Source organism: Malaclemys terrapin, chromosome 21 (assembly GCF_027887155.1).
Source record: "Malaclemys terrapin pileata isolate rMalTer1 chromosome 21, rMalTer1.hap1, whole genome shotgun sequence".
Taxonomy (NCBI): Eukaryota; Metazoa; Chordata; order Testudines; family Emydidae; genus Malaclemys; species Malaclemys terrapin.
Genome location: NC_071525.1, coordinates 4,086,928 through 4,108,995, shown reverse-complemented (window position 1 = coordinate 4,108,995; position 22,068 = coordinate 4,086,928). Strand labels below are relative to the sequence as shown.

The 22,068-nt window shown below is 50.2% G+C and overlaps 1 protein-coding gene across 3 annotated transcripts in view; it reads right to left on the bottom strand.

The window, feature by feature from the left end:
- Positions 1-22,068, bottom strand: part of BCAN (brevican) — a 52,609-nt gene that overhangs the window by 6,372 nt on the left and 24,169 nt on the right. For all 3 annotated transcript variants that reach the window (XM_054011361.1, XM_054011362.1, XM_054011363.1), the window contains exons 3-10: positions 20,580-20,972; positions 18,240-18,414; positions 17,148-17,275; positions 16,081-16,374; positions 15,159-15,581; positions 12,430-13,728; positions 5,546-5,653; positions 3,416-3,574 (exon numbers count right to left, since the gene is read on the bottom strand). In XM_054011361.1, coding sequence (XP_053867336.1) covers positions 3,416-3,574; positions 5,546-5,653; positions 12,430-13,728; positions 15,159-15,581; positions 16,081-16,374; positions 17,148-17,275; positions 18,240-18,414; positions 20,580-20,972 — 2,979 coding nt within the window. The remainder of the gene's footprint in view (positions 1-3,415; positions 3,575-5,545; positions 5,654-12,429; positions 13,729-15,158; positions 15,582-16,080; positions 16,375-17,147; positions 17,276-18,239; positions 18,415-20,579; positions 20,973-22,068) is intronic.

Sequence of the window (22,068 nt, the reverse complement as noted above, 5' to 3'; positions counted from 1 at the left end):
TGTGCACACCTCAGACATGTGTGCACACGTGATGCGCGCACGCACACACACAGCAGCACTCTCTAATCTGCAGATTGTTGCTGCCATCACCCTGGCTTAGCTAATGCATGAGGGGAGGAAGGCAAGGGAGCTGCGTTCCCGGCTGCAACAAAAAGCAGGGAATGCTGCCCTGGGGAGGGAAGAAGAGCTCACAGGCTGCAGAGGGCGTTCCCTGCTTTGAAACAGGAGTAGATTAAAGTGCACTAGGGAATTTTCAGTGCACGGCAGCAGGATCAGACGGACATGGTGCACGGCAGGCGAGCGCAATGTAGATTTATACCCCACTTTATCATGAATTAACTTGTTCCTCTAGACAAGCCCTCAGCTTTCACTGAAAAACAAAAGTAAGTTTCTAACCATCGTGGTTGCAGAGAAAAGCTCAAAAATGTGTAGGGTCTGTCTACACTGCACGCCAAGGCTGGGCTCTGACTCAGGTTTGAGCCCAGCCCCTTCTGTCCACACACAAATCAGTTGACTCAGGTCAGTGAACACTGGGGGCCCGAGTCCTAGGATCCTGCTGGGGGTGGAGGGCAGAGCCTGAGTCCCGCTGTGACTTGGGGCCAAGCCCTATCAGTGTGGATGCAGCTCAAGCCACAGATCTGAGGCAGAAGGTCGGTGTAGTGCAGTGTGGACGCGTTAGCCCAGCTGTGAGACCCAGGCCCAGCAATTGTACATCCAGGTTTACAATGCAGTGAGGACGCTCAAGCACGGTCTTGGAAACACCGAGTGTACAAACCCAGGTCCCACAGACGTTGGTTTATTTTGTACCTGAGCCCCTGTGAGGAAGACTTGGGAAGCTAGAGAACAGCCAAGGTAAGTTTTATCCCCTCACTCCTTCACAGCGCTCAAATGCTTGACCAGAGTTGGTCGACCAGAACCTAGCATGGTGAATAGAATTGAAAGAGGTTTGTGGTCCGATCTCAAGATAAATCTCCTACCCACAGGTAGGTTCTGAAGTGTCTTACTGCCCAGAAACATGCCAGACCTTTCTCGATGACATGATCCGTTTTTTTTTCTGGAGCACTCAGGGCTCTTGAGGCAAATGCAATAGTGACTTCTCATCCATTTTTTAGCTGAGTCAAGACAGCACCAAGACCATCCTTGCAAGCATCTGTGGTGACAATCATCTCAGACGCAAACGAGCTAAGAGTCGGGCTGGTGGAAATTGCATGTTTTATGTTGTTAAAGCTGTTCTTGCGCGCTTCATCCCATTCAAGCCGCACGTTCTTTTTTAGGAGATGACAAAAAGGAATTACTTTCAGAGCAAACTGCTGTACAAACTTTGAATAGTATTCTCACAGTCCCAAGAACAATGTTTCTCAAACTTTTGTACTGGTGACCCCTTTCACGTAGCAAGCCTCTGAGTGTGACCCCTCCTTATCAATTAAAAACACTTTTTAATGTATTTAACACCATTATTAATGCTGGAGGAAAAGCGGGGTTTGGGATGGAGGCTGACAGCTCACGAACCCCCCCGTAATAACCTCGCGACCCCCTGAGGGATCCCGACCCCCAGTTTGAGAACCCCTGCCCAAGAAGTATCAAAGTTTGTCCTTATTGTCCAGTTCTGATGCTTTGCAAATGGCTTTCACTAAGTCTGGTTTTGATTGTATGGCATTCCAAGAGCTAATAGGACCTAGATATGTCACTGAGTCAGTACAGAATTGCCTTTTTCTTTTTTTGCTGATAGTAAGTCCAGGTTGTTGGAGTTTTTCTAGAACCCTGGTTAGGATGACATCATGTTCAGAATCATCTTTGCCATACACCAGACTGGCCTCTTGAAAGGATGGCCTTATCTCTCTAAAGATCACATGCATCATTCTCTGGAATACAGATGCTGCAGAGGCTAACCCAAATGGCATCCGTTTGAATAGGAACAAGCCTTCTGGAGTGAAGAAAGCTGTGTACATGTGGGATACTTCCATTAAGGGGATCTGGGGGTACACTGAGGATAAATCAAGGGTGATAAGAATTCTTGCTTCCTTCAAGGTGAGCAACTTTTCACTGGTTAGAGGATGACAATCCACCACTATGTTGGAATTTAGAGCTCTCAAGTCCACACGTGCAGAGGGCACCATTAGGCTTCCTTGCGAGAATGATAGGAGAAACCTATTCAGATGAGTCAACCGGTTCAATGATGTCTACTTAGCATAGTTTCAGACAGTCTTGGAAGTGTCTGTCTTCATGACAATTTGATCCCTGATCATTTCATCTGTGAAAATGGCAAATTCACAGGTTGCACTCAACTCACGTAAGGCAGCCATGTAGTAGTCGATGGGCTCAGGTGGCATCTGTACACGGGAACAGAACTTGAAGCATCCAGCAATAACATTGACTAAAGGATTAAAATGATCTTCCAGGGCTGAGAGAGTCACATTTTACAGTATGTCAGGACAAGGAGGAAGATGTTTGAAGATTCGTTGTCCTTCGGGCCCAAGGCAATGAAGCAGTAAGTCTTTCTGCTTTTCTGGAGTATATGGAGAAGTATCTACAGCAAGCACATAGTTGCTGAAGTAAGACCTCCACTGTTCCCATGGGAACAGTGATGGATCTCCTGGGGGAGGCATGAAGAACAGTGGAAGCAGGACATGCGTCATGGTAATAAGCGTGGAAGCAAGTTGGAGGCGTCAGCAAGAAAGGTGGAGAACAATCCGCTGGGAAGATTTTCTGGTCACAGAATTGCTGACTGGCCCCATAAAACTCTGTTCGCAGTGCAGCTGGGTACTCAGAACTGCCAGGGGAACGTGCCAGCTGAGGAAAAGAAGCACTTTGAAAAATAGATATGGCTCCTTCAAATTTCTCTTCTCAGCAAGCTGCAGTTGCCGGCAGCAGCAGGCTTTTAGGATGGAGTTTCCCTGGGAGCAGCAACAGCAGGAATGATAAGGCACTTGGATAACCCTAAGACAGTTAGATTTCTGTTTCGCTGGGGTTTTTTAGTGCTCGTCACCAATTTTTGTACCTCAACCGCTGTGAGGAAGACTCGGGAAGCTAGATAACCGCAAGGGTAAGGTTTATTCCCCTCGCTCCTTCACGCAGCTCATATTCTCATTTCTCCTGCTCTTCCTCTCTCCTTCCCCAATGCCCTCACCCTCTCTGCAGTACATCCTGGGAATTGTAGTTCCTGGACCCAAAGCTACAGCAACTACCTAGGAACAAACTTACAAACACAAACGTGTGTGGCTATCTGCACATAGCTAGAGACAACCGTTTGCAATGCAGTGTAGGCATGTTCCTTAGCCTCTGGAACCTGAAGGCAAATAAAAAGGAGCTCAAATGTTTTTTGTGTTTGTTTTTTTTAACTCTCAGGATTTTGAAGCCCCTAGCTCATAATTCTAGGGAGGCCTTGCTCCCGATATTTGAAGGCAATGCTGCTTACTGTTGATGAAGTTCTGCTCTTCGGGGGTCATGATGTTGGCCAAGTGGCCGCCATAACGCCGGCACTGGGTTTCTGCATCCTCCCAGCTCCTTCGGATGGCGAAATGTTTATAGCAGGACCCCTGGAAGCTGTTCCAGCCTGGCCTGCATTTCTCCAGATCTGGAGAGAAGGAAAGAGGACAAACAAGAGAGCCCATGAGAGGAGAAAGAGACGAGATGCCTGGAGAAGCGAGAGAAACAAGCGTGTCTGTACAGGGCAAAGGGATGTTAATGTAAATGCACATGAATTCCAGAGTCCTCTCTGAACAGAACAATTCTCCTATTGCATTTTATAGGCTTGATTCTCCATTGCTTTGTGCCTAGCTCAGCCGTTTACACCACATCAGAATGTTTCGCACTCGCATTGCACTGGTTTAAATGACCGCCCAAGGTAGCAAGCAATGGAGATGCAGGCGTTCTAGATCTCATTCGTTCATTGTCTTTCCGTCTTGCTTCCCTCCAACCTTGGGTCTTTCATGATTTATTTATTGGATTTTCTTTAACTTTTAACAGGTCTGGTGAGCCTTAATTATTCAAATAGCTTATTCCAGCATGTCATTTCTGGGTATGTTTTGCCCCGGTGCATAGACACCTTAACATTCTTTTAACAGGCTTGTTCCACTTTAAGTGTTTGTAATTAGCGCCTGGTCTACACTCGGGGGGAGGATCGATCTAAGATACACAACTTCAGCTACGAGAATAGCGTAGCTGAAGTCGACGTATCTTAGATCGACTTAGAATTACTTACTTTGCGTCCTCGCGGCGCGGGATCGACGCCCGCGGCTCCCCCGTCAACTTTGCTTCCGCCTCTCGCCAAGCTGGAGTCCAGCAGTCGACGGGAGAGCAATCGGGAATCGATTTATTGCATCTAGACTACACGTGATAAATCGATCCCCGATAGATTGATCTCTACCCGCCGATCTGGCGGGTAGTGTAGACATTCCCTAGGATTGTGGTTATGTGTCTCTTTGAGAAATGTGGGTCCTATGTAGAGTTCGTTGGAGAAACTCTGGTGGATCCATATTCCATTGGACTATGTCAGTGATACTCAGATTAACGCTCGCGAGCCGCAAGTGGCTCTTCAAGGTGTCTCCTGTGGCTCATGGCAGCACGTGATATTAAAGCATTGTGTGATTTAATTATTAACCAATCTGGATGCTTTTACTGTTATTAATCAATTGTAGTTGGTAAAATAATACTTGATCAATTTCAAAATCTTGGAATCCTTCGCAAAACGGAACTTCTGTCCGTCCCACAGCGCGAGTCATTTGTCCCAGGGCGTGAGCTCAGGACACTTTTTATCCTGCTTATTCTCTAGCTGTGTTATTCAGCAGTGAAGCCCTGTAGTCAGCAGGAGGGCTTAGGGGGCTGTATGTAGCCAGTCATCTTTAGATCTTTGAGTTGAAGCCCCACAAAACGGGTGGAGGCCTATGTGAATTGAATTATCAGAGGGGTAGCCGTGTTAGTCTGAATCTGTAAAAAGCAACAGAGGGTCCTGTGGCACCTTTGAGTCTCAAAGGTGCCACAGGACCCTCTGTTGTGAATTGAATTGTTGGGTCATGATCCAGTTGAAGACGTGTCCACATAACAAAAGCACCTTCTTGGTTGGCATTAAATTTGCCCCCTTCTTGGCTATCTTAGTAGAGAGGCCATGGACAGATGGGGTCAGGTAGACCTGAGGTCCTCTCTCACTGCTAGCATGGGGTCCCTGCAGCTCCGGGGCTACACAAGGGCTATGTTTTATGCCCTACAGAGTTAGCGTCCACCGGTTCTGCCACTGAACTCCCTTGAAATTAAAAACCAGCAAGGTCCCATGGTTGGTTTGAAGACCAGGGACGACTTCTTCTTATTAAACTGGTGTGTGCGTGCCACTGCCCATTCCTGGACAGAATCGGAACTGCATCATAGGCCCCTCCACCACTGGAGCTCAGCTGGCTGTTAGAGCCGGCGGATCTGGGTTCTATCCCGGCTGCTGCCCTGAAATTGCCCGTGGCACGCAGCACAATTAGCAGCCCAAGCGGGCTGCGGGTTTATGTTGCCTCAAAACACAACAGCATTTCAGGCTGTGTCTGTGGTGCGCGCCCAGACTCACCTGTTTCACAGCTGTCTCCTCCATAGCCTGGCAGACAGATACAGCTGATGCGGTCTCCTTCTTCGCTGCAGGTCCCTCCGTTCATGCAAGGGTTTGGGATGCAGTCATCTGAAAGCACATGCAAAGAGTGAAGCGGGCAGCTGAGCCCTGGGGTCCCAAGTGGCATTAATACTGGGAGCAAATCTGAGGTGAGCAGCACCCCGAGAGAATGGGCTTGGCTGCAACTGTTCCAGACTTCTCCAGGAGCCAGCGACGGGGTCTCAGGCCTCTCTCCTGCTGATGCCAAATCTTTGGAGATGGGATGCCCAGAATGCAGTGTAAAGTCTCCAGTCTGCCACCCCACAATTCCCTCTCAAGTGTTGGGAGAGGGCAGGATTCAAACCCCCCCACACATTCCCCCTGCAAGACCTGAGCATGCCCCCTAAAGTTCTGGCTCTGTGTCAGATCTTACACCAGAAGGAGGCCTATTGTGTCCAGGCCTAAGGCTCACAAGAAAGGCAGAGCAACGAGCCAGCCTCGTGGCATCATGAAGAACTGAATGCCCCAATCCTCTTGGAGAGCTGAGTGTGACCGGACACCCCCATGTCGGGGGCTCCGCTGCGGGTAAAGAGGCAGCACCAGCGTTTAAGTTTCCATCTGCGCGGGAACCTCAGTCATGTTGGGAGACCCGCGTAGAGCAACCCCCACCCCAGACGCAGCAAGCGCTCTCGGACACCGTTACAAACTTAGTTCCATCCCGCAGAACGACGGGACAGACCTGAGTGGTGGGGGCCGTTTGACCTTTCAAATGATCCGTAGAAAAGGTAAGTGCTGGGCAGGGGGTGAGGAGGGACATTCAATAATTCTACAACCAAACATAAAACATTGTCTTTGTGTGAGCTCAGTGGCGGCCGTCGGATTGGTGGGCACCGGGGATGGAGTGGACGCTAGGGAGAAGGTGGATTCTTTCAGAGCAAGAGGATCTCCCGCCCGTTCTGTTCGCACTGGGAGGACGGTCTGAGAAGCCATGAGGGGGCGGGGGTGGTGACGTGCATCTCAAGAAGGGATTGCTGTCTCCCCAGGAATAGGAATGAATTCTGGTGGTGGGGCCCCTCCTGCTAGATTGGACTGAGCTAAGAGTCAGACTCATCCGGGGATAGAGAATCACGTTAGCTGGGAAATACCCTCGGGGGATGGCGGCCTGGGCTAATGATCAAGCACTCGCCCCCAGTAAATCAGAGTCCCATTCCCAGGCTCTGTCGCCTTGAATTAGTTAAAGTATTCTGTGCGTCAGTTTCCCCATTTATAAAACAAGGAAGAATTACAGTGATCTCACTAACGGACTTGGAAGGATGTGATTTTTATTGGCGAATGTCGATAAGCGTCAATTGCGCCATACGCACACACAAACCCAGGGAAAAATACTTCCCTCAATTACAATTGAAATGTACAGCTAGGCAAAGGAAGCAAACTGCGGCTTGAGAACTTCTTAGAGTTCGGTTTAGGGATATGCCCTTTGTATATTTTGGCATGTGATGGTGACAATTTGTGTTCTAACGGTTATAAAGTATTAACTTTTTTAATCTGAACATCTCTTGCCGTAATCATTGCCTGATCTCTCCCCCTCCCCCACATTGCCTGCCCTTCCCATAATTTCCTGCAACTGTGAAAATGTAAATCAGTAAAAATTGGGGGGGAAATGCACAAAATTATGGGGCTTAAGTCACCGGGAAAATTTAAATCGATTAAAAATTGAAAAAATGCTTAAAAATAAACATCAATCTTATATAAAAAAATTTAAAATCAAGTTCCTCCAAGGCTATTGACAGGGGTGTCTTTTGAGAGTTACTTAGCGTGTTGCATCTGAAGAAGTGGGTTTTAGCCCACGAAAGCTTCTGCCCAAATAAATCTGTTAGTCTTTAAGGTGCCACCGGACTCCTCGTTGTTTTTGTGGATACAGACTAACCTGGCTCCCCCCTGAGATTAGAGTGGTCACCGCATTCTAAACATGCAGGTTAAGATTTTAATTTGAGTGGCAAATGGGCGTCCAAATCTTTTATTTGGCTTTGAAAATGTCACCCCCTAACGAACATCAGCAGGCGGCATTGTCCCTGAGCTCCACTACTGAGCTTTTCATTTGCAGATCTGTCCTCATCCCTGTTTCATGGATGATGAAACTGACAAAGAGGGAAAGAGAGAGAGACAGGAACTTGAGCAATGTCACCAGTAGAGCCAAGCCTAGAACCCAGGTCTCCAGCTACTGTCCTATCCACTAGGCAAAACTGCCTCCCATTGCTGCTACCTACAAGGAAGCTCTTTAGCTTGAATATATTTGAACCTCAAGGCTCAGCTGTCCTGATGCCTAAAGTTTTGTTCTACCCACTAGACCACACTTCCTGCCAGAAGCGAGCGTTGAACCGAATAGTTCCTGCCCCTCAGCCCATCCTTAGTTCACTAATTTAATGTCTTTATTTGTAGCTGTGCTCGCTTTGTTTTTACTGTGGGTCACTCCCAGGCTTGGGACTGGATCTACTTGTGCTCACTGGGCCTTAGAGAGCAAATGCCTCCTTTAGACCATGCATCAGAAGAGCGTTCCCGCCATTAAGGCTTTGCAAACCGGTTGGATGCTTCCACCCCCTTCTGACCCATTCAGCCGAACAAGAATCCGGACACGGTAAGCGAATGGCCTCTGGTAACTGCCTTCGCAAGGCAAGGCCGGACGCTTGCCGTTAGATTGACTGGATGAGCTGCCCTGCAGATGACGCTTCAACATCTTGTCCTGTAGCTTTTCTCCAGCTGGGCCTCTGAAGCCCCTGTGATCTCGAAGTTATTGCTAGCCGCTTAAATTACGAGACACGATTCTCTCTCTTGGTTAGGCTGCAAGTGACCCGAGACCTAGCGTGCTGATCACTCTTGTCAGTTTCCTTGTACGCTCTCCCCCCCACCCCGTCTGTTGTCTCATACATAGACTGCAAGCTCTTTGGAGGAAGGACTGTAGTTTTGGTCTGTGTTTGCACAGCACCATAGGGTTTTGGTCCATGATACAAATAGGTACTTAGCTGTGTCCCATCCCTATAGCATCCAAGCATCTCGCTAATCTTTAATGTACTTATCCTCACTGCCCCCTGGGAGGCAGGGCAGTGCTGTTTTCTCCCTTAGGCTACGTCTACACTGGGGGGGGGGTCGATTTCAGATACGCAAATTCAGCTATGCAAACAGTGTAGCTGAATGCGACGTATCTGATCCGACTTACCCCGCTGTGAGGACAGCGGCAAATCGACCGCCGTGACTCCCCCGTCGACGGCGCTTACTCCTACCTGGGCTGGTGGAGTACGCGCGTCGATTCTGGGATCGATTATCGCGTCCCGACGAAACGCGATAAATCGATCCCTGAGAGATCGATTTTTCTACCGCCGATCCGGGCGGGTAGTGAAGACCAGCCCTTAGACAGAGGGGGAACTGGGCCCCAGAGAGGCTAAGTGAGACGCCCAAGCTCACAGTGGAAGTCCATGAGAGAGCAGAGACTTGAATACAGGTCTCCCAAGCGATAGGCGAGGGCGCTTACCACAGCACCATCTTTCCTACGTGGTCCAGACGCACCAGGCATTCAAACCAGACTGAGGCACTCCTCGCCACAGGAAGTCATTGAGGCTGAGAACGGAGCAGGAGTCGAAGAGGTTCGGGAGGTTGATGCGGATAACAAGAAGAGCCAGGCGGAGAATAGTAAATGCTAAAAAAGCCCAGAGGCTAGCAATAGATATAAAGCAAAAACCTCCTCAAGGCTTAAGAGCGTCTCTGCTAGGCAGGGCCGGCTGCCTATCCTGAATCTAGCTACTGCAGGGGTTCTTCTGTATCTTCCTCTGAAGCAGCTCTAGTGACCAATACTGGGGACAGGGTGCTGCATGAAGTACTGAACGACGGCCCCGTGGTTATAAGCTGCTAGGCGGGGACCCAGGCGTCCGGAGTTTCATCCCCTGCTGCAGACTTGATGTGTGATCTTAGCTCAGATTCTCCAAGGGATTTTGCTGACTAACTCCCACTAAAATCAATGTGCTCTGCCTTTGACCTTGGGTTAGGGATTAAACAGGGGAATGCACAGCACATACAGTATTGATAATCACAGCAGCGTTTGCTTTCATCAGACCGAGAACGGCTGCAGGGCTTGTGGGGACCAGACTGGTTCACGTCGGAGCCAGCCCATGCTTTCTGCCGGGAGCATCGCAAGATTTTGGATTCGTGGGAGTTTCTGAGTGAGGAGATCAGGGCCTCTGCGAGCTTCTTAAAGAGGGAAAGGACTCAGGAGGTCATCCAGCCCCCCCTACCCCAGACCATGTCTAAGGATCATTTCCCCATTCTAATCTCCAAGTGCTTTGTCTGGTCCCACCCAGGGTGACCAGACAGCAAGTGTGAAAAATTGGGACGGGGGGTGGGAGGTAATAGGAGTCTATATAAGAAAAAGACCCCAAAATCGGGACTGTCCCTATAAAATCGGGACATCTGGTCCCACCTAAAATGCCCCCCATGTGATGGATACCTCCCTTACGGAGACTGTTCTGCTCTGAGCAATAGGTAACATGTCTTGGTCTGCAGCCCAAATTTTTCTTTGTGCCTGGTGCGGCTTCCTTAAAGCCACCCTAAACATTCCCTCTCTCCAGTTGGTCCTGGTCTACCCTGCAAATGTTGCCGTCAGCAGAGCTAACGTTGTCCGGGGAGGTGGTATTCCTAGGTCGGCAGAAGATCCCCTTCTCTCGGGGTATGCGGCATCTGCACTCAGGGCCTATGCACAATTGATCGGACCCTGGAAACCCAGGCCAACATAGAGTGTGTTGCATGGCTTTAATCATGCGTCTGACTCTACCACAGCTCCACCAGCGGCTACAATCCCAGAATCGGCACGCCCTTCGACAGCCTAAGGGATAAGGACACATCCTTCTCCTTAGAATCACAGTGCTGTCTCCTTATCTCCCTCACTTCACCTGCGATCTGAATGAATGGGCCATATCGGCTGATGAGCTGGGGTGGATCAGGCTAGGTGGGTGAGTAGATAGATGGGAGATGTCTGACGTTGCTGCAGGAGGTTGTGTTTCTGTGACAGCAGAGGGCGCTCTTCCCTATGATTCAGCACTGACCCACAATGCCCTGCTGCCAGAGGCATTCTCTTTCATCTGAAATGTAACATGAGAGCCTATCCTATTGGTGGTCATAATTACATTTAATTCTTACTTCACTACTCCAATGGTTTGGGCCATTATTTTCAATATACTAGACTTTTGTTGGTTTAATTAAGAGTTGCCCTCTTTGTTGGATTGGAAGCTCTTTGGTAAGGGACTGTCTCTTTTCTGTGAGTTTGTACAGCTCCTAGCACGAGAGGCCCGATCAGAGTTGGGAAAATAACATTTTTTTGGTTCTCTGGCAATTCAGAAAAATCGAGGAAAAAGTTGGTTCGAATTAAACTGAACATGAAATTTTTCAAAATGTTGGGCAAATTGAAAAGTTTGAAAAAACGTAGGTTTGGGTCACATGAAACACTTTGTTCAACCTGGAGCAAAATGATTCGCTTGAATTTTGAGCATTTTTTAAAAAAAATATTTTTAATTGAAATATATTTAAAAATTTAAATAATTTAAACAAAAAGTCATTTTGAACCAAAAAATCAAAACGTTTCATTTTGAAATTCTCAGAATGGAACAGTTGGACTTTTTTTTTTTTTTGCAATTTTGGTTTTGGTTTTCTTTTTGACATGAATTGGCCAACATTTTGGTGTTGCTGAACCTGCACTCTTCAGCGAAAAAAAGTTTTGGATGAAAATTTTCATTCTGTTTGTTCCTGATCCCTGACTGGGGCTCCCCAGACATAACTCTAGCCCTCTGGTAAGCATAGGTTCCAGGTCCCCCTCTTTGCCAATTCATAGAGGAGATAAATCTGTTACAGGCCCAGCTAGACAACCTTAGCCCAAGCGATAGCAGCTAGAACTAGACAGGAATTTTTGACTAAATGTTTTTTTCACCAAAACTGAAACTGTTCATGAGAAAGGGTCAATTTCAACGAATTTCCTGGCCCAAACCAAAGTGGAAAAAGAAATGTTCTGTTTCGGCATTTTCTAAATGAAATGGTTTTGGGGTTTTTTTTTTTTTTCAGTTCAAACAATTTTTTGTTTCAAAATGTAATTTAATTTAGACTTTAAAAAGGTTGGAAAAGGGGGGGTATATAGTCAGAATCCAAGTGAAATATTTCAAAATGCTCAAAATGTTTCCATTTACCCAAACTGATTTTTTTTTTGGTTTGGTTTGTCAGTTTGCAGAATTTTTCAAGACACGATCACAATGCAGACAATAACACGGTACAGCAGCAGAGCTGTGCAGAGGGGCCTCGGGAGAAATGAGAATCAGGCCCACTATATATAAGGGGTTTATAATCTGGCCCATAGGTCTTAGGCCAGGTGTAAAGAGAATTAGTTCATCAGTGGGAGACACACACACACACACACACACATATGAGGAAAATTGCAATAAGACACAAGGCAATGGACCAATAAGGACAAAGGGAAGCACAGATCTAGCCAAGGTGGTTTTGTTCTAGAAAGCTTTTAATTCCCTTTATTAGTACCGTGTTTCGTCATAGTACTTTTTTTTTTTTTCATTGAAACAGTTGTTAAAAACACTTCATAGAAGTAGCAAGAGATTTAAAGTGCATGCGCGGTTGAGACCAATTTGTTTGACAAATATGTGCTTCTCCGGAACGTTAAACTTCCCTGATCCAGCTGAAGGGGGGGGGGGGGGGAGAGAAAGACAGACAGACAAATGGACAGACAGAGGAAAGCAGAGTGTGAAAGGGAGGTTTTTAGTGCGAGAGGCCAATGTATACGGCTGCCCAGAGGGCCAAGGCAGCACAGCCATATGGGTTACCTGAAATGTTCAGCCCTGCTCCCAGGCTGGCGCTGTCTGTTGGCAGGACGGGGAGAGGGTGGGTGGCGGTCAAAGGGGTGTCTGTGAAAGGGATCCCCTCCAACGCTGAGCCCGATGCTTCTTTGGAGACATCTGCAGTGGTGGAGGTGAGGTCGTGCTTGGCGGTGGATGAACATCTGTCCCCTTCTGGCTCTCCAGGAGTACCCGTGGGGGAGATGGCCGCTGGTGCCGGGGTAGCAAAGGGAACAGTTTGCTCTTCGATGGCCTTCTCCTCCTCAGATGATTCACCTATCAACAGGCCACTTGCATTGGAGTCAGGCAGCTGCACTCCCTTGCGTCCCACCAAGTGGCTGTCGCTCTCTGCTGGAGATTTTCCAATGGGCGGCAGCACGGTATGGACCTGGCCTACTTCCGTGGGCGAAACAGTGAGGGCAACCATCGTCGCCTCCGGTGGGGAGGCAGAGCGGACGTCCTCCGCCTGGGAGCGGGTGGCAGCCGGCAGCAGAAGCCAGGTAGAACCCGAACGCTCCTCGTTCTCCTGGAGGCTGGACTGTCCCATACCAGGGGATACGGACAGCAGGGTATCCTGAATCGCTGGGGTGGCTTCTGGCCACGCTGGGCCAAGAGCCCCGTCTCCAGATGGCTCTGCATCTTCAGAAGCACCCGGGTCAGGGAAGCGGGTACTGCTCAACCCGGAAACAAGCCCACTTGGCAGGGTGGCATAGGTCTGGGTACCTTCCACAGAGAGCTCCTGACCTGGTTCTTTGAGATCTTCTGCCTTCCACCCTGCAGTTGGGGCGGCAGAAGCAGCGACGGTAGGAGAGTGCCTTTGCACCCCAGAGTCCTCCTCGATGCCCCTGGAGCTGGTGTTGTGAGCATCTGCCTTCTTCGCGGCAATGACCTCTGGGCGCTTAGAACCACGGATGAAATCCACCTCTAAGACATCGGCAGAGCTGCCTTCTTCTGCGGGGTCCTCTCCGTGTTCTTGGTGGGAACTGACGGGAACATGAGATACGTCGGGTTTGATTGCATCACCAGCTCCGGCTAGTTTCGGTGAGATTTCCGCTGGCGCAGTTGTAGGGCTGGTGGTCATGTCTCCATCAGTCATTTCTACCGCTGCGTGGGGGACCGTGGATTGGGGCTCTCCTGGAGCCATCTCAGTGGGATGAACTGGATTCTGCACCCCATCTGATCCCTTGAGGCTGCTGCCCGATGGCTGCTTCTCTTTAGCAGTCCTGACGTTCTCTCCCTCCAACGAAGAGCTCAAGGTTTGTTCCGGGCTAGTTCCATGTTCTTCCTCTGCCAAATTCAAATGAAAAAGACAGTGATCAAACTACCTCCTGCCTCCTTCAGGATGAACAACCAGAGCTGCCTGGAAAAGGGGGGTTTCGTTCCCCAGGGAAAAGTCGACATTTCAAATGAAGTTCCCGTTCCGCACAAGTTGAAACATCGAAACTTCTCGCGATACGAAAAGTTTCTAAGCGGAAATGTCCGAGCTAAATATTTCAGCAATTTCAATCAAAATGAAATGATTCAACGTGATGAAACCATATTTTTCATTTCAAACCAACATTTCAAAACAAAAATATTGTCATTGATCATCACAACATCTCTCTAACATTTGCCCTTAAGTTGATCATCCATATTATGTCTATTTAGGTATTTATATGGCCCTCTTACCATTATATCTCAAGCACCTCACAATCTTCAATGTTTTTATCCTTACAACAACCCTGTGAGATAGGGCGATGCTATTATCCCCAGTTTACAGATGGGAAACTGAGGCACAAGTGGCTAACTGACTTGGCCAAGTTTACACAGGAAGTCTGTGCAGAAAAGAGAATTTAATGCAGGTCTCCTGTATCCCAGGCTAGTGCCCTAACCACTAGACTACCCATCCTCCTTGTTTTGCGAACTTAACATCAACCTTAACTCAATTTTAACAGTGTTTTGTCTGGCAACTATAAACCAGATTCCTCAGCTGGTGTGAACTCCCATTTAAACGAATTGAGTGAGGCCGTTTACACAAGGTGAAGAGCTGGTTCCAAGTCCTTTGTTGCCAGAACTACAAAATGAACTGGCTCTGTGCACATGTTTTACTTTTCATAAATATCTGAATTTCCCTCTCTTTTCACCCCTTTTATTCTATTAAAAGTGGAAGGAAGCAGCCATCAGCCAAATTGGGTTCTGGATCCAGGTTCTGAACCTGCCATGAATTTCAGGGGATTTCAGCACCAAGCCCAACGCTAGTTTGAGCTAATGGGACTTTTGCAAATGTTGATTTTTTCATTTAATTTCAGTTGGGGGAAAACGAAGCTGAATGTGTCTGACAAATGTTTTTCAGTTTTTTGATCCCCTGGATAGAAAAATGTTGAAACATTTTGTCAAGGTTTCAAAGAAACAGTTAAAAAAAAATCCAAAAATGTTCATTCCGTTTTGTTTTACTGGTTCTTCAACCAGCTCTCCCCATAAATATTGCCAGGGAAAGTATTTGGAGAGATCCTGACAATGGGCCACCTGTAGGAGAGACTGGATCAGCCTGCGATTGTCAAAGGTGCCCAACTCTCATTGTAACATGGGTATCTAAATCCCTTTGGCTTCTTTGAAAATACCAGCCCTATGGACCTTGGAGCTTTGGGCACATGCCTTCAAAGCTGCGTTCGTGACCCCATTCTAGCCATCGCCTTAAAAACGTTCCCTGATCACACTAAAGAGGATTCTCTACCTACCATTCCTGGCTGTCTCTGTGCAATTTCCAATTCTCCCCGTTTCCCCTTCCTCAGCTGGACGGGCAGGGCTCCCTGGTTTTACATCTCTGCTGATCAGACCTGCCTCGGGACTGGCTGGGCTCTCGGGGGAACGTGATGGTGGGTGAAGTCCTAGATCTGAGGAGACGGAGTTATCTAGCGGGGGTTCCCAGGAGACAGGAGTTGTTGCCTCTTCAGGGGCACTGCTTGGCTTTGGCTGCTCAGTGTCACTCATGCCCTGAAAAAGAGGGACGGTGTATATGGCCCCTCTCGACTCATTCTCCACTTCCGCTTTGGACAGCTGAAGCTCCTCCATCTTTTCTGTCACTGTAACAATCTCCTTGGTCCCCTCGGCCTCAGTGGCTCGGTATTTTTCTGGAGACTCCGTGAAAGCCTCTGTCTCTTCTGTGGGCAAAAAGAAAGCGGGAGATTACTGCCTCGGCCTGTCCCCCGGGGCATCAGACGTGCTCAGCGCCCAAAACTTCAGTGGGAGGCAAAGGCAGCGGAGAGAGCTCAACACCTCCGAAAAATCAGGCCCTGGGCGGCGAAGGAAATGTCTGCCCAGATACTTTTAGCAACGTACGCGGGATCTGTACCTTCAAGAGCCATTTTCCGGGCAGACTGCTGAAAATAAAAAGCCAGAGAGGTGGGCATCTGTACCAGGCAGGGCATCCCTACTTTATCCCGGTGCATTAGCATCTAGCACTGGCAGCCTGCCGGCGACCTGCACGACGGGATTAAATTCTCCTCTACTCTGAGGAGCAGCACAAGGCCCCTCTTGCACCGAGGCCTAACGCTGGCCCCTCAGCACGGGGGAACATTTCACCCTATGGTGCAGCAACACGGGCTTCAGGCGGCAGCCTGCAGGCAAATCTGTCTGTGGCCCCGGAGCCGGGTCCTTTACCTCGAAAGCAGTACACGTTGTATCTGCTCTGGGCGTCGGGGAATCCAGTCTGGTTACGGAACTGGAAGACGGTTTTGACTCCCGGCTGGCTCCCTCCACACCGTTCCCGCGGGGTGACAATGGGGTAGCGGACGCTGCCGTCAGCCAGCCAGCCCGAGCTGCAGTGGTCCAACCCTTCGTTCCAGGCCGCGTACATCTGGCCCGGGGTCGCTATCTCCGCTCCCAGCTTCTTACAGTGAGCTTTGGCCTCCTCCAGGGTGAATTTGTCTGGGGCGGTCCCCAAGATGAGTTTTCCTGCAAACACAGATGAAGGGGGAAGGAATCAGAGCCAAGAGGATCTCGGCCAGTCCAGGAAAGAGGGCTCTTTCAGCCTCCCCCCACCCTTTCTTATGGCTTCCTACGGCCGCATGACCCACCCCACCCTTCAAATTACAATATCGAACAAACTCCCAGTGGATCCATTAGCTGCCATCTATCTCTGAGCACTATCTAAGACGGGGTGGGCAAACTATGACCCGCGAGCCATATCCGGCCCGCGAGCTGCACCACGCGGCTCGGCCCCGCTTCGGCCTGGTCGCTGGATCGGGGCCGCAGCACACGGCTCCCAGAAGCCACGGCATGGCCCCCTCCGGCTCCTACGCTCTCTAATGGGAGCTGCAGGGGCGGTGCCTGCGGATGGGGCAGCATGCAAAGCCACCTGGCCGCGCCTCCGTGTAGGAGCCGGAGAAGGGACATGCCACTGCTTCCAGGAGCCACTTGAGGTAAGCGCCCTGAGCCTCTCCCCACACCCCAGCCTCCTGCCCTGATCCCCCTCCCGCTCTCCAAACCTCTCAATCCCAGCCCGGAGCACCCTCCTGCACCCCAAACCTCTCATCCCTACCCCAGAGCCCGCACCCCCAGCCAGGACCTGCACCAAGCCATGTGGGTAGTTTGTTCCTCTATTGCCCATTATGGGGTTTATTGGACCCTGTACTGGCTGCTGTCAAAGACAGGAAACTGGACTGGATTGATCCAGCATGGGCCATTAAGGCAGATAAGAACACAATGCACTTTGGCGTCATAATTACCGTGCAGATCCTCAACGTAACAGTAGACATCGTACATGTCTTCTGGGTCCACTACTCCATAGTTACGGACCCCCGGCAACCCATCCATGTCTCCATAACAGCCCTCACGAGGGGTGTGGATTGGGTACCTGGAATGAGGAAACACAAGTAGTGATTTTCCACAGAGAGAAAAGGACGGCTGGAGCCAGCCGGTCAGATGCTGCTGCTAAACCCTTGGGGTAGGGCTACCAGGGTCACCTAAACCTTCTGCTGGGAGCTACCCAAGTGGCCACTGGTTTTTGGGACACCCCCTTGGAGACCAGCCTGGGGGGCTTGATTTCCAGAAGCACTTGCAGCTCCAGCTGACCTTGGGGGGAGCCAACACTTTCTAAAAATCCAAGTGAGGCAATCCAAACCCCCGCATTCGAAGTCAGTGGCCCCATTTGGAAATGTTTGCCCATTTAGGGCCCGTTGATTAGGTGATCAGCAACTGTGCTCTGAAGTTCATTGAAATCAATGGGAGTCTTTCCTTTGACAACGATGGGGTTCAATGAAGCTCCTAGCGCAGTGGTTTTCAACGTTTCCCTTTTCGGGAGTCTCCTCCAAGCCAATCAGCTATCCCATGTAGCTACGTGGGAAGGGCAAGGTGGTCGTGACCGCTTGCTTGCAATCTCCAGGTTACGGAGATTGCAAACTGTGCCCAAAAGCTACAGTTTGCAAACTCCTTTGGAATTGTTGCAGGTGGAAAATTTCAGCCTGCTCTAATCAGTGTTTAATTTGGAGAAAAGTTCATCAAAGCCACGTACGTTGTCTTAGACAGCAAGCTCTTTGGCGCGTGGGCCATCTTTTCGTTATGGGTGTGTGCAGTGCCGAGGGGCAATGGGGTCCCAGTCCAGTACTGGGGTCTCAAGGCACTGTTGTAATACATATCATCATCACTATACAATGGCATAGGAAGAATTCCATTTTGGTACTGGGGAAGTGGATTGCCCCGTATTCGAACTCATCATGATTCATCTCCTTAATATCCAGTGGCGGTGAGTTCCACAGGTGAACAATGTGTCATGTGAGTTTCGCATCCACCTCAATCTAGCCTCTGCGTGAGTTGCCCACCTGACCGTCTGGTCCGCGATCCAGCCCGCGTCGCATTGCTCGTAGCCGCTGAAATAGGCGGCGTACAGCTGTTCGGGGGTGGCGATCTGTGCCCCGATCCTGGCGCAGGCCTCCTGAGCCTTGGCAAAGTTGAAGGCGTAGCGCGTGGAGCCCTTCCGATAAAGGAACACCACCCCTAGAGGACAGAGTGTGAAACAGCATCTAACTGTCCTGGCAAATGTCCTGCAGGCCATTAATCCAAGGGGATTAGGGAGGTGCAGTACTGTACACTCGCCATCAGCCATCATGGGATCACCAGGGCTGGCGTTAGACTTGCTGGGGCCTAGGGCGGAAGCCAAAGCCCGAGACCCAGCACCTGGGGCAGAAGCCCAAGGGCATCAGCCCTGGATGACGGGGCTCAGAGTTTTGGTTTTGGCCCCCTTGCCCGCGGCGGTGGCGCTCGGGTGGGGTCAGGCTTTGATCCCCCCTCCGGGGCTCATGTAGTAATTTTTGTTGTCAGACGGAAGGGCGTGGTGCAATGAAGTTTGAGAACCCCTAGCCTAGGCCTTGTACGCCCTGAGTCCGAGCTCCAGCGGTCCATTCGCTTGCTGCATGCAGCAGTAGCCTCCTATGACCCATCATAGGATCTTACGCAAAATCTTAAGGCCAGAAAGGACCATTTTGATCATCTGGTCTGGTCTTCTGCATACCACAAGCCTGAGAACTTCATCCCCACCTCCCCGGAGGTCAGCTGTTCCGATGGCTGATTGCCCCTCGCTGTTAAACATTTGCACCTTATTTCTAGCCTGAATCTCTTCATTTTCCGGCCGTTGGGTCCTGGACTGTTCTGAAAACACGACCATCCACTCAGTGTGGGATGGGGGTTAGAGCAAAGAAGCCGGAGAGGGGGGGTTCTACGTCCGGTTCTGCCCACCGACTTCCTTTGTGGCCTCGGCCACCTCATTTCCCGTCTTTACGTGCCTCAGTTTCCCTGTCTGTCAAAGGGAGATGAAAACACCCATCTTCAGGAAGTCTGAGATATATACATGGAGCATGCTGTATAAGTGCTAATACTAGTCATAGTTTTGCCCTTTTGTGCAATGCTCGGGATGTAAACTAGCACTCTGTTTCCCTCTGAGCTGCACAAGAATCATTAGTGTCCCGTCCCCCCTTACAGATAGGGAAACTGAGGCACAAAGAAGGGACATGATTTGCTCTGGGTCACCCAGCAAGTTAGTAACAGAACACAAGAGTCCTGACTCCTGCTTCGAAACTTTAACCACAAGACCGTGCTTTCCCGCCACTAACGAGCCACGGCTAAACTGCAGAGGAAATCATCCTTTAAGGGCTGCCCATCACTCCGGTGTAAATTGCAGGTCTGGCAATGTCAGGCAAGGAATCGGAGCAGCCGGAAATTTTTCTAAAATGAATGGGCGAGCTTGGGCTTCTCGCCGGTTTTGAAGAAAGGCTGAAAACAATGAGAAGGGATAGGGAGGCAGGAGAGGAGAGGGTGCGTTGCCAGCTGGACTTTGCAAGGGGCTTTTGCCATAAGCAGTACAACCTGCCTCCGGGGAGGGAGGGAGGAAACGGGGAATCTTATGAGATTAACACTTGAATATTAGAAGTGTGCAAAGTTAATTGAAACTGGGAGAAATAGCCTGCCAAGTGCATTAAGGAAATTGTTTGGTTTTGCCAGGAAAATCGATCACAGTGAAATAAATAGTAACTTCTCTGCAGTCCTGGCAATAACGTATGATCAGCGAGAGTTGTCAGCAATTATTAAACGCTGGCCCTTCTGCAAGCACTAGCTGTCTGTGCTGTGTTGAACAAGAAGTGATAGCTGTAGTAGGCTGTTATCCTTTAGTAGATCAGCCACTAGAGGACGACAGAGTACACGCTGTGTTAGTGGCGGGGCTCTGTTTACACATCTCGACGCAAGGGTTAACCCCTCCACGTAGAGTCACGAGCTGCCGAAAGCTAAGTCAAGCAGGGAATAACAAGATGTAGTAATACAATAATAATACAATATAATAACGCTATTATAGCATTAGCGAATAGAGACAGGCCTTTTAGCTCGGGCACTAGAGGTTCGTGCGCTTACAACCAGACGTCCCCAGTTCAATCCCCGCCACTGACCGTTCACCCAGGGGTGTGGCATGACACATCCAGCCCTGAGTTAAAAGACCCAAGGCTGTCAGCCTCTGTACTGGCCCAGCCACCGATAGAGGGAGACGGCCCCACGCACTGGGCGTGGCTTATACATGCAGTCAGACAATTACGATCCCTCTGGGGCTTGTGCCAGCCCTGAATCCCGCCCCACCCCCAGCCCCGCGACAGATGTTAGGGTTAGGGGGCTGTTACCTTTGACCTTCACCTCCAGCTGGTCATGCCCGTCCTCGATGCCGTGTTGCACGCTGCAGCGGTAGATCCCAGAGTCGTTGGACCGGAGCTCGCTCAGCACCAAAGTGGCGTCGGTGAACGAGGCTGAGTAGAAGGGCAAGGAGACGCGGTTGCAGTAGCCTTTGCTCACCTTCACCTTCTGCCCCCGGGCCACCAGGATCTCAGCCTCCTTCCCCTCAGAGATGAAGGTCCATTTGACCCGGGGCGCCCCCAGCGCCGCCCGGCGCCCCCCTGTGGTAGTGGTGGCCTGGGGACGCAGGTAGGTGACGTGGCAGGGAATGGTGAGGGTGCCCGACAGCACTGCCCGGACAGGCGGGTGTTTGGCGATGGAGACTCTCAGAGCCTTGAGGTCATCTGCCGGGGAGAGGGAGGAAATAAAAGGTCAGCAGTCGCCCAGGAGAAGCCTCATTCGCTTTGTGCAGTATAGGGTCCATGACACAATTGAGCAGTAATGATTCCATCCATCAGAGGTCACTGGTAACATACACGCACATGGACACAAAGACACTTACGCCACCCCGTGCATCAATTGCTGCTTTGCTGTCTTTGCTCCCCGTCTGATCCCTCAGTCATTTTAACTGTCTGTGATTCCCTCTCTGGACCCGGATTTCAGTGTGACATCTGTCTGCTTGGACCTTGCTCCGTTTAAAGTCGCACTGACAACGGGGCTGAGCGCAGAGCCCTGACTGCAACGCCCTGCGTGTATGTGGAGCGCTGGGTTAGCTCCCAGGTAGGGTTAAACGAGCAATGAAAACATGGACAGTCGGGTTAGCAGCTCCAAGTTCAACCCCAGGTTCCCTTATATTATTATTTGTATTACCTTAGCACATAGTCATTGACCAGGACGCCATGTGCTCGGTGCTGTACAAACCCACGTTGGGAGCTGAGTTGTTGTGTCTCCGCTGCTGTTTTAACCCAAGTTAACTAACCCACGTTAAGACCATGCCTTCTAGAGGCTGCAGTGTAGAGGTATCCGGAGAGACCTAACTAAAACATACCCAGGGACAGCTCAGGAAACCTCCCTCTAGGGCAAATTCACCCTGGGGGTAACCCCACAGACTTCATGCGTGGGTTTGACACCCCTCCCTGCGGGACCCCTGCTTTATTCAATGCCAGGGCTCACTCAGCCAGCTGCTATGGGGTGCATTGCTTTCTGCTTGTTGTTCACTGCATGGCCCCAGGCCCTAATTTACCCACTGCCGCTCAGCCCCTGCTCTGAAGACAGAAGGGCTGATTGCCTTGTGCTGGGAGGTACAGAGCTCATGCTGTGGCAGCCAGGAAGGGGTTAATAGATGGGCCAGTTACCTCTCCAGCTGGTACTCACTGGCCCATTAACCACAGCTGCGGGTGGGGGGGGAAGGCTGCAGCTCTGGCAGGGGAGGGTGGGTGCCAGAGACACTAGTGTTGCTGGGAGAAAGCTTGTCAGCAACAGAGGAAATTACACAAAGCC